Source organism: Haliotis rubra, unplaced genomic scaffold, assembly GCF_003918875.1.
Source record: "Haliotis rubra isolate DU_JTF1 unplaced genomic scaffold, ASM391887v1 Scf543, whole genome shotgun sequence".
Classification (NCBI taxonomy): Eukaryota; Metazoa; Mollusca; class Gastropoda; order Lepetellida; family Haliotidae; genus Haliotis; species Haliotis rubra.
Window position 1 is genome coordinate 534,946 of NW_025767239.1, and position 12,463 is coordinate 547,408.

The 12,463-nt window shown below is 46.9% G+C and overlaps 1 protein-coding gene across 6 annotated transcripts in view; it reads left to right on the forward strand.

Moving 5' to 3' along the window:
* Nucleotides 1-12,463, forward strand: part of LOC124253530 (serine/threonine-protein kinase ULK2-like) — a 68,330-nt gene that overhangs the window by 40,927 nt on the left and 14,940 nt on the right. For all 6 annotated transcript variants that reach the window (XR_006892229.1, XR_006892228.1, XM_046687325.1 and 3 more), the window contains 7 exons: nt 6,912-7,153; nt 7,585-7,710; nt 8,043-8,092; nt 8,687-8,805; nt 9,974-10,125; nt 11,530-11,574; nt 11,908-11,998. Coding sequence is in view for 4 of the 6 variants with exons in the window: in XM_046687325.1 (XP_046543281.1) it covers nt 6,912-7,153; nt 7,585-7,710; nt 8,043-8,092; nt 8,687-8,805; nt 9,974-10,125; nt 11,530-11,574; nt 11,908-11,998 (825 nt within the window). In the remaining 2 variants the exon portion in view is untranslated. The remainder of the gene's footprint in view (nt 1-6,911; nt 7,154-7,584; nt 7,711-8,042; nt 8,093-8,686; nt 8,806-9,973; nt 10,126-11,529; nt 11,575-11,907; nt 11,999-12,463) is intronic.

Genomic DNA, 12,463 nt, shown 5'->3' on the forward strand with positions numbered 1-12,463 from the left:
ACTAATTCAATTCAGGGATTCAGGACAGATGCTAGTGAGTGAGTGAGTGAGTTTTTTAGTCTTACGGCACTTTTAGCATTCTTTTTCAGAAGAAGTCCTCCTTGGGGTACATATAAGCATTAAAATGTCCATTTTAAAAGCCTACGACAGTTGTAACAATATTTCAATAAAATATTTTACCAAACAAAAAACTCGTTATGTGTGGTGAGACCACCCCTACAGGGCCCCGTAGAGGGCCCCCTACAGCCAAGAGCAGGTAACTCTGGCTGTGTACCTCGTACCTCACTTTTCATGCTGTCGTCGGCCGTGTAGGTCGTTTGCATGGTCCAAGATACGATAAGGATGAGTGAGATAGAGTCAAATCCTGTATGTATGGTTCCTTTTTTTCGCTCGGGCGCTAGCTGGAATCTTTGTATGACTTTTTTCATTCATGATTTGTTGTAACTTTACCGGCGTGTTCGCTGTCTCCAGCCACGTGGCAGGCAAGATGGCGGACCGCGGGTTCCGTTTGCTTTCCTTCTCCTGGCTTTAGAAAAAGCCTTGTAGTCGGGTTGTGAAAGGGCTGATATTTCATTTTGTAGATTATACTTGCCTAAATTCCTCTTTTTTCAGGCTTTAGGTAAGTTTTGCTTGAGTGTTTTCGTGACGCGTTTACGTGTCGCTCACACATGTTGCTCTTTGTCACCTATGTACGCAATTACGCTTCGCTATTTTGGCTTTACGCTAGTAATTAATAGCTTTGCTGTAGCAGTTAAAATATCGCCCGGGCGTTGTATTTTGTTCTGTTTTGTTGTGTGCATATTATATTATGTATATCGTACAGTCCTTGCTATTATCATAGCGTGGTTCTGTTTTTTGCAGCCCAAGGGGTGTGTCACCTGTAGCGGCAGTTTGTCGCCTCAGGATCGCCACCTGGTTTGCTTACGTTGTTTAGCGGAGGAAGCCCATGACGAACAAGGTTGTTCTATGTGTCAGGCTTTCTCCCCCCGCACCATCAAGTCCAGACGTGCTGATTACATGTTCTACACGTCCTTACTTCAGGCGGGGGGGGACATTTGGGGTCAGGAGCCGCCTAAAGACAAAGATAAAAAAACAAAGAAAAAGAAGGCTTCGGCTTCCTCTCTTTCGGGGGATGCTCCTAAACGGGCGAAGGGTACAGGGCCTCAGGCTCCTTCACCTGCCATCCCCTCAACATCACAGGCACCTTCTCCCCCCCTCCTGTCCCTGTTTCTAACCAGCTAACAATTGATTTACTTTCTGATATATTGCAGAAGCAGATGGATTCGGTCCACACTCTCGTGGCTGACGCGATGGCTGGCCTCCGACAGGAGATTGGTGTCCGACCAGGTACGGGTGTGTGTGTCGGGTCTATGGCGGGCAGTGCTCCCAACCTCAGCTTAGGCTCTGGTGTGGGGGTTTCTGTCGGGGGTGCGTCGGCTCCGAGTTTCGTCTCGGTTGCTGGCCACCCCTCCGCTGTAGTAACTACTACCGGCCCGAGCCTTGGCTCGGGGTCTGGTCCAGTAGTTAGTAGTTTGGCAGTCCCTGTAGTTGCCGCTACTTCGCAATTGGTCCCACCGCTTGCGCCGGCTTGGCCGGGCCATTCGGTGTCTGGATCATTTTGTCTACCATTGAGGAATCCCAGCACGGGCTCTTCCTCATCACGGCACCGCGACTCAGTCTCGAGTCTTGGGTCGGGTGTGCCGGGCAACCCGGCTCTGCTCGAGCCTTTGTCCCTCTCTGTAGACCCCTCGGATGATCCCTCAGAGCTCTCTCTGGAAACAGAGACCTCACTCATTGAGGATCGATTCGAGGAGGCTATGGAGGAGGATGAGGGTCGGGAGGAGTTGGGTACGCCTTTGGTTTCGCTCGGTGCGTCCCTGAGGCAGATGCGGGGCGTATTGCTTCTGTCCTGCCCCAGGTAGTGGTCAGTACTGGCGCACCCGACCCTCAGGAGTTTAAGCCTCCCAGGAGGCTTTTGCTCCCACCAAGGTGGGGGACACAAGGCTGCGTATATTACCCTCAGTCTTGTCTGAAGTAATCAACCCCCTCCTCTGTGGTACCAGGTCCAGGTTCGATTTGCCAGAACTTGACCGTCGGTACCTCATGGGGGAGGCTTGCCTCTACAATCCCCCAGTGGTTGACGATTGTGTTTACGCATCCGTCGCCCTGGGGGGTTCGTCGGGTAATTCTATGGCTTCAGCCAAGCAAGGTCGCCGGCTTCGCCGTTCGTTCGACTAACGCTACTGGCGCTTAAATCCGCCCTATCGATCCTTTGAAGAGCAATACCGCAATGCGGTTCAATGCCTCAAAGTGACGATCCATTCCGCCTACATCTCGGTGTTGCAGAGGCAACTACTGGATGTGGGTGGGGTGGAGGAAGATTCGTCTCCCTCCACCTTGGCTAAGCAATTAACGGAGGTACAGTCACATCTGGCGATTCTATCAGGTGCGTCGGCTTGCCAAATGATGTCGGCGGTGATGGGCCTCCGTCGCCTGTGGCTTTCGTGGCGAGGTATTCGCCTGCCGCATAACAGGCTCTGCTGGCGCTGCCATTCCGGATGGGTTCTACCCTGTTCCCCGGGGCAGCTACAGTAGTCCGGGAGGCCGCGGAGGCTGTCTCAACCTTCAAGGACTCTAAGCCCTTGCTGGAACAGCCTCACACGTCTCGCTCGCGGCCCCCGGTTGTCTCCTCCGCATATCCTTCTGCCGCGGCGAAGGAATCTGTTAAATGGGCTCAGCCCTTGCAGTCGCGGAGGGGTAAGGGCAGAGGCAGGGGCAAGGGCAAGGCCACGGCGCCCCACCAGCCTTTTCAGAGGAAGGGGAAGTCAGCCCCGGCTTCCCAGCTATAATTCCTCCGGAGCCCTTGTTGGTACCAGACCAAGCAGTCAGAGTACTGCCAAAGTCCGGTATTCAATGTCTCCTGCCACATATCCCTGTGGGTGGTCGACTTTCCCTCTTCCTGTCGGAATGGGAAAAAGTCACGTCCAATCCCTGGGTCCTGTCCACACTCAGGGAAGGCCACTTGCCACAGTGGAAGCGAGACCCACCCCCCTTCTCCGGGATCCGTTGCACTCCAGTGCCGGCTGCCCTAGAGAAGGCGGAAGTGCTCCGTGCCGAGGTCCAGTCGTTGCTGGACAAGGCAGCCATAGAGATGGTTCCTGTGGGACAAGAAATGTTGGGTTTTTACTCAACTTATTTCCTTGTCACCAAAAAGGACGGAGGGTTCAGACCTATTCTAAACCTCAAAGGTCTGAACGACATGTTAGAGGTACCGTCATTCAAGATGGAAACACTGCGTTCGGTGATTTCGTCTGTGGAGAAGGGAGATTGGCTCACGTCAATCGACCTCAAAACAGCGATACTTCCATGTCCCTATGCACCCGAGTTCGGAAATACCTAAGGTTTTCCTTCGACGGAGGTGCTATCAGTTTCTCGGTACTCCCTTCGGCATTTCCACAGCGCCAAGGGTGTTCACCAAACTCATGCTAATTCCAGCTCAGGTAGCCAGGTCACAGGGCAGGTGCTGTCACCCCGTACCTAGGCGATTGGCTCCTTCGATGCGCTTGCCACTCACTTGAGTCGAGTTGCGACACTTGCTGTGATGAGTATTCTCACCAAGTTGGGCTGGATTATCAACCTCAAGAAATCAGAACTGGTTTCCACCCAGGATCTGGTGTTCTTGGGAGCGAGGTTCGAGACAGCGCGAGGGATAGTCTCCCTGTCTCCGGACCGCGTCACCAAAGTCCAGAGAGTTGTGTTACAATTTCTCGAGTTCCCCAGGGCCTCAGCTCGGACTTGGCTCCAGTTGTTAGGCAACATGGCGGCAGCGGTGGACATCGTTTGCGCAGCGGTTGAGGATGCGACCCATTCAGCAGGCTCTAGCTCGAATGTGGGTCCACACCCAGGAGTTTACGAGTTGATTCTCCACACTCCAGGGTGGCTAATTCCTCATTTACGGTGGTGGACACTGGCAGGGAATTTATCCAAGGGGCTCCCTTTGGACATCCCATCGCCAGATCTCTCAATTCAGACGGACGCTTCCCTCACAGGGTGGGGGGGCGTGCTGGGCGCCCTGTCGGTCTCAGGCCTGTGGTCACAGAGCGGTAGGCAACTGCACATCAATGTGCTAGAATTGAGAGCAGTCAGGTTGGTGTTCAAACGACTTCGGGAGCAGGTTCAAGGCCGTGTGGTCCGTCTCGAGATGGACAACCAGACGGCAATGACCTACATCCTGAAGCAGGGCGGTACGGTTTCCCCGTCTCTTCTGCAGGAGGCATGGCAGTTTCTGCTCTGGTGCGACCAGTTCGACATACGGGTAATGCCTGTTTATCTCCCAGAGGCGGACAACGTCGAGCAGATGCACTCTCTCGTCGTATCCTGGCCCCCACGCAGTGGATGCTCCATCGGGGATATTCGGGGCTATCTCCCAGTTGTTGGTCGTTCCAGGTGGATCTGTTTGCATCTGGGGGACGAACCAGATTCGGTGTTTTGCTCGGATACCGGATCCGAGAGCCATCGCCAAGGCGCTTTCCAGCTCGATTGGACGGACAGGGTTCTGTGGGCGTTCCCGCCACTACCCTGATTCCCAAAGTCCTCTTGCAGCTTGCCACCCAACCAGCTCGACTTCTTGTGCTCCTTGCACCTCTTTGGTCGGCTCAAAGCTGGTTTCCGGTACTACTCAGGTTTCTGGCTCAGCCTCCTGTACTATTACCCTTCGACCGGACTTACTATCCCAGAACGGGCGCCGCACCGAATCCCAGGATTCAGTGGGTGGCCTGGCCTCTGTCCGGAATCGCCTCTACGCGAGCGGAATTCCTGCACCAGTTGCAGACACAATTCTGGCTCCGCGGAGGGATTCGACAAACGTTCAGTATGAGGATAGATGGGCCTGTTATGCGCGCTGGTGTGTCGGCAGAGGGATTCTTGATCCCTTTTCTTCAACTGTAATTGAAGTACTGGAGTTCTTGCAGTCTCGGTTAGAAGCCGGTTTAGCCGCGTCTACTATCCGGGGCTACTCCACGGCAATCTCTGCCTTCCATATCCCTGCCGACGGTGCTCTCTTGGGGCAGCACCCTCTCGTACAGCGCTTTTTAGCAGGCGTGGACAGAATCCGTCCGACTGTCCGGCGGATTAGTCCCCCCGTGGGACTTGTCAATCGTTCTTGATTGGATGTCCGGTCCTCTCTTTCACGATCTGTCGTCTCTTTCACTCCAGCTGTTAAGTTGGAAGGCTGCCTTTCTTGTGGCGGTAACGTCTGGCAGGCGGGTAGGTGATATCCATGCGATGTCAGCGGATCCTGCTCTGACTGTCTTTCACAAAGACAGAGTCAGTATTCGGTTGCCAGACTCCTACCGTCCTAAGGTCGCAGGCGCCTTTCATATAACGGCGCCTATCGAACTGCCAGCTTTCACTCAGCCTCCATCGTCCGGTACCTCTCTTCGGCGTGCTCACGTCTTAGATGTCCGTAAGACTCTCAAGGCTTATATCAAACGAACGGCTGCTATCAGGAAAGATAAGCAGCTGTTCTGTTGTTATGGCGGTGGCAAGGCTGGTCTTCCGGCGAACAAGCAGACCATATCTAGGTGGCTTGTCTCTGCCATTTGTTCGAGTTACTCTTACAAAGGATTAACCATCCCTCAGGGTTTAAAGGCTCATTCTATTAGGGCAGTGGCGACATCAAAAGCATACGCCGCGGCACTGCCCATTGAAGAGATCTGCTCAGCGGCTATCTGGAGCCGACCGAGTACGTTCATCCGCCACTATCAGCTGGACAAACACTCACGGGAGCGTGCTCGGTTTGGCCAGACAGTTCTCACCAGTGGGCAGTGTCGTGATTCTCTAGCCGAATGAGCCTTAGAAATCACGTTTGCTTTTCTCATGGTGTAGGTGTTAATAAATTCCTCAATTTTTATCGGTGGTGGTATCACATTGGTGGTGGTTTTTACTGTATGTAGCGATTATCACTCGCTACAGTCACTGTGTTCATCCCTGCACCACGCTTCGCTGGTTTGGGTTGCTGAGGGATATATATTGGACTCGCCCATACTTTCCCTCCCATTTTGATGGTTGGGGGGTGGGACTTGCGTCCGCCTTTATAAATTCCACCAATAGCCTATCGGCTAGGCTCCTTTTTCCCCGCCTTGCCACGCCCCCGCCTGATTGACATCAGCGGTCAGGTGACTAGGTGAGTGTACTTTCTCTCTCTGTCGCGGCTTCGGCTGTGCCTTCGACTGAACTAGGGGGTATGTTAGGCAGACAGAATACCACTCCCGACTCAACATCGTTGGGAGTCTGTCTTATGCTTATATGTACCCCAAGGAGGACTTCTTCTGAAAAAGAATTTTACAAACCTGGAGAGGTTATGAATTCTTTGAAGAAAAGTCCTCCTTGGGGTACGGCCGCCCACCTCCCCTCATTCTGTCTGACACGTTCAGCATGAAAAGTGAGGTACGAGGTACACAGCCAGAGTTACCTGCTCTTGGCTGTAGGGGGCCCTCTACGGGGCCCTGTAGGGGTGGTCTCACCACACATAACGAGTTTTTTGTTTGGTAAAATATTTTATTGAAATATTGTTACAACTGTCGTAGGCTTTTAAAATGGACATTTTAATGCTTATATGTACCCCAAGGAGGACTTTTCTTCAAAGAATTCATAACCTCTCCAGGTTTGTAAAAATTTTCCAGCAACATCACGGTGGGGGACACCAGAAATGGGCTTCACACATTGTACCCATGGCATCTTCGGCGTGATGAGCGAACGCTTTAACCACTAGGCTACCCCACCGCCCCACAAATGCTAATACCTTGGTTTAGTGTTGTACTAGGTGGAGTCGGTTTTGTTATAGACACTATGTGTGTCTTAACCTGGGCTTACAGATAGCGTACCTACAGCTGCATTGAATTGTGTTCCAGGAGCTGGTCAGATGATCACCTACAGTGGGAGGACAGGGAGTCGTGAGCGCCTCAACTCCGGAGGCAGTGACAAGACAGGATCCATGGAGAGGGAGCGTTCCTCCTCTTACTTCAGGAGAAACAGCACCTTCAACATGGAGACATCGCCACCAGCATCAGGCATGTACGCCAAGTCGCCGCCCTATATGGAAGGGCCAATCACATTTGTTGCTCCAGAACTGTCTGAGGAAACTTTGATGGATGTAAGTAAATATGTTTTTGACTGCATCGTATATATTTTGTCATTTCATTGAAAATTCACAATAGTTACATGAATCTGTGAGATCTGATAGCATTGCTGTCCTTTGTTTGATTTGATGTTCTTGTCACACGATGTGGCTGAAATATGGGTCATTTGAATATATTTTTGAACTCATGCTCACTGAAAATAAAATTGGTGAACTAAGGGAAATAACTTTTGTTAAGGGGAGATAACTGCAGACAGTTAGTATTGGGGAAAATTACTTATTTATGTATTGAATATTTGTTTACTGTTTTTCACCTGTTATTTTGCCAGTCTGGTCCTTAGCATAATTTTCAGAATGATTTTTACTTTCATAATGTTTTTTTATTAGCTGAGCTTACAAGACCAAATAGCTTTGATCAGTTGAATAACAATGCTGTATTTTTGCAGGAGCAGCACAATGAGATCATGGCCAAGTTGAGCTTTGTCCTGGACCTAGTGGAGTGTATCATGGAGCTAGCCCAGGCCAGAGGTGCTGCTCTCAGCACATTCAATGACTCAGTCTCATGTAAACAGGTAGGTCCTTTCAACCTGGGTATCCCTTCTCGTCATCCCTGCTAGACTGTGAGACATGATCATGGGAATGTTGTGCAATCAACTTGACTGTACGAATCAGGTTCAGGCTTCAGTGAAGTTTGCATGAAACAAGACTGGTTTGTTTACATGGACATATGATACAGCAGATTGCGGCATTAAACAACACGATGTAACTCACAGCCTGATTTTCCACACCACCAGAACATGGCTTGATTTTCTTAAATAAATGTTATAGTTGTGAAATGTTACAATAATGGCCAGAATGATTTGTTGTATTTAAATTTACAATGGTGGTTCTATTTTGTTTAAAGGGTGAGAGTTTGCCAGCGGAACAGCTGCCTAGATTTACAGAAGCTCAGAGGTAAGAATGACTCATGTCTTTTAATCTACAGTAGCTTTGGACGTATTTAGTCCAATCGTAGATCTACTATATCAAAATTTGGCTTTTGAAGCTCACAGCTAAACCTAAGTTAAATCTTATGTAATACAGCTTGACCTCAAATCGTCAGTTTCAAACTTGTGTTGGTAAATGGAAACACAGCACTGACCTCAAGAAATTAATTATGCAATAAGGTGATAGTGATTCAAGAGATGAATGTGTTTTCTGTCAGAATAGAAATAGAAAATGCCGACTAAATAAGCACAAAGTCCTCAAAATTAACCCTGAGAGTCATGGTCTAATTGGCTTTGTTTCATTTGCGAAAAAACCCAATGGGATCCTTGGTAGCAAAGTATAAGAAAACACTCAACATTCAATATAACATATAGGCAGTCTGTGACAGAATCATTTCATGTCTACAGGACCAAACATTGCTCTTCGCATTTCAGTACTATGTAGTGTTATTATTTTGACAATTTTGCAGACCTTACTAGACCAAAAACGAATTTTACTTGATGCGGGCATGGGGCTAGTGGTTTTAGTGACTGTGAATGATGATATGATATGTGTCCACAGGCGCCTAGAACAGCTGGTGCTGTTTGTGAGATCGCTACACCTGCTGTCTTCAGCACTGCAGTTGTCTCGGCAGGAGATCAAGTCTGGACGCCTCCACTCCTCTAATGCCCTTAAATCAGGTAGGTAGTGTCAGAGATGTCAAGTTTGAAGCAGCAAGTGGGGCTGTACAGTGCTGTGTTTGTGAAGTTATTTAGATTATATCATGTGGTCTCACCTTAGGCAAGTGGGTTTGTTCAAAAGTGCCTCTGTTCACCCAGCAGAAAATGGGTACCCAGTGGGATAAGTCATGACTATTAACCATCTAGCACCTCACAGGCAACTTGGGTTAACTGGGTAATAATAATCAGATTGTATTTGTTAGCGCTATGAGCATTCACCTAATATATGGAGTTTAGCACATTATAAATGCACTTATTATCAGCCTCAATTTTTCTTGAACTTACGTATGTAGTGTTCAAGCTTAGAATTGATCTTCCGCATTCCATGCTTGTTGTAAGAAGCAAATGATAGGTTCGGGTGGACAGACTCGCTGACCTGGACAGGCTCTTCAACTTGATTGATACATGTCATTGTATCCCAGTTGTTTATCATGATGTCAATGATGTCAGTCACTGAATTATTGGCTTTACACTTGATTATTTACAGACCATCATGATGTGATTGGAATATTGCTGAATGCAGCATTAAACACCAAACAAATCTCTCCCTCTTTGTATCAGTATAGCTGCTTGTGCCCAGCATTGTGAGCACTTTGATATCCACTAGTGGTGGTCCGATTAATTGAAATAATCGACTAAGCAATCGATCATGTTTTCTCATAATCGAACACAAACAATTTTGACACACTTGTTTGCATTAACAATATTTTTCACAAGGTTGATTTTGTCTGTTATATTTCATAAGTACTACAAGCTCGTTCCTTGTCATGATTGAAATTATCGAAAAGGTTTCAGGAAATTTATGTTCCTAACATGCTAGTCCTCCTTTCAAGATGTGAAATTTGTAAATGCATTTTTCGCAATTTGCAAAAAGCACCGAAAGAAATAAATGTTTTTTCTATATTTTTGGGGGCATTAACAAACATAAACAGGAGAATTTGATAAATCACGCTAACCAATTTTTTTCCATGATTGATCGGTTGTAATGAACCAATCATCAATTGTTAGATTTTAACCAATTCCCAACACTAATATCCACAAGTCAATCCTGTATATAGACATTCCTCAGCTGCTGAATGTCACTTTAAAAGAATATTTTTAAAGACGTTGTCTGCTTCTGTTGTTTCAGTATTGAAGCAGATGAATGACTACTACCACCGGTGTGTTCTGGAGTGTCGACAGCTGCACCAGAGGCTGGGGACCACGTGTAAAACCCCCCTCACCCCCCAGCTGGTGGTGGCCACTGCCGACAAACTCATCTACAACTACGCAATCGAGATGGTGAGTAGGATACAGCAATCGTTAACAGATACTAGGGCTGGGACAGGTAACCCGAATATCCGGGGTGGGTGGGTAATGAGTTGGACCCGGGTACCCGTCTCGGACCCGTTATGATCATGTGACCAATAGATTAAACAGTGTAATATGTTATTCTTTCATGATTAAAATATTGTATTGTCTTTGAAGATTTACACATAATTTACAGTCACCTGTTTTGAATATAATACATGGTTAGGATATTGAAAAATTCGAAATTTTAGCCTCCAAGCTGAAGAATATATTGTCATTTCTTACAAATTTGATGTCAGGAATTAACAAAATGGGTAGCAGGGTAGGGTAATAGGGGGTGGGGTACCGGGGTAGAAAATTTGGAACCGTTCCAGCATTACCAGATACTGAGAGATTAAGGGGCTTTGATCTAAATGCATCGGTCCACTTGCACAAATAGAGCTAAGCTCTGTGACTGGTGTAACTCCCATTGTTTATTGTTGAAGTACAATGGAGCAGAGTTCTACGTTGGTTTGTTTGTCCGTGTTAGGAATTCAGCTGTATTTTTCACTTGTCTGCATTGGTGATCTGTAACAGGTCTTGGATATGTGGAAAACACTAGTCCATGGGGAATTATCACAGGTCCTTTGTGAATTTTAGAAACAAGTGGACTCATATTAATTATCAACCTTGGACTGGATTGATCTGTGGTCAGTTGAATGAGAGAAGACATGAGTTGCACGCTTGTCTAAGTTGCTGTTATATCAGTGTATGAAATAAGGCCCATCCAACTGTCCTAAACGGTCTAGATTTCTGACGGACGGTCTAAATTTACAACTAGCCAGCCCAATGGTCTGGTAAAAAATTAGATGTTCCATACATCTGAGTAAATTCACCATATTTGGTCTGGTTAAATCCATTTTGGGCTGGTAACATTTTGAAGTTACCAGCCCTGATGTCTGGCTGGATTTTTGGATTATTTCATGCACTGGTAGTATGGTGTACAGAGTAGTGTAGAGTGGATGGTTGGTGATTTGGTCCACTTGCTGGCTCTAAGAAACCAGCAATTGTCTCATCAGTCTCGCACAAATGTTTGCATGCTGCATCACACAAGCATAGTAACCATAAACCATTTCATCTCTTCTTCAACAAGATGTGAAATATCATTGATCTGTACAATTATAGCGTAAACCTTCCCTCTGGATTATGGTTGCCTTAATTCTGTGGTTCTCACAGTCACATACAGAAAATAAAATGAAAAAATTTAAACCCTAAGTCATAGCTATCCCTATTGGTAAGCTTACTCTCTTAACCCCAAGAGTTACCTCCCCTTGACATCACACACGCATAGTAATCATAAACCATTTCATCTCTTCTTCAACAAGATGTGACATATCATTGATCTGTACTTTTCAGTGCCAAGGAGCTGCACTAGATGAACTCTTCGGTAATCCCAAGGAGGTGCGTGATGTTTGTATGAACTGACTGAATTGTGAAAAACAGAATTATAAGTACTGATAGAGGGAAACTCCACATTATCAGAATACTGAAACCAAAAATTCAAATGACAAATGGATCTTTTATGTAGCACACAGATGGACTTTTCAGCAAACTTTATACCTGTTTAGAAATTGTTGTTCATGTTTCTAAAGAAAGTACCAAATTCTTCATTTTTCTAGTTGTTTATTGTTATGGAAGTGTCTATGTATCATGTATCATATAAAATGCCATCTATTATGGAGCATCAGGGTTTTATTTTATCATTTTACCTGAGCCCCCTGTTTCTGTTTTTAGTGTTTCCGTCGTTACACAGTAGCCCAGATCCTGCTTCACAGCCTGGCACAGCAAGCACCCAACACACGAGATAAGGACCTCCTCAATAAGTGTAAGTAACAGAGCTCTGGCTTCAGTAGTAGCATGTGGTTCAAACCTAGCATCACCAAGACTTTACTACTTTGTCTATACTATTCCTTCGACAGTGATTACATACACCCACTTTGTGATATAATCGCTATCATTAACTAGCAAGTTGAACAAAGGCATGCCTGCAGAGTGATTTTAAAAAAAAATTAAAAAAAAAAAAATTGGGGGAGGGGGGATTTAATGATTTTATGGGCGGTCACCCATTCTATTCTATTGCAGATTAGGTGTCCTCTTTAACTCAGGGGACGGTGGGTTGGCCTAGTGGTAAATGCGTCTGCTCGTCCCGCCGAAGACCCGGGTTCGAATCCCCACATGGGCACAATGTGTGAAACCAATTTCTGGTGTCCCCCGCCGTGATATTGCTGGAATATTTCTAAAAGCAGCGTAAAACCATATTCACTCACTCTTTAACTCAGCTGTAGACCCT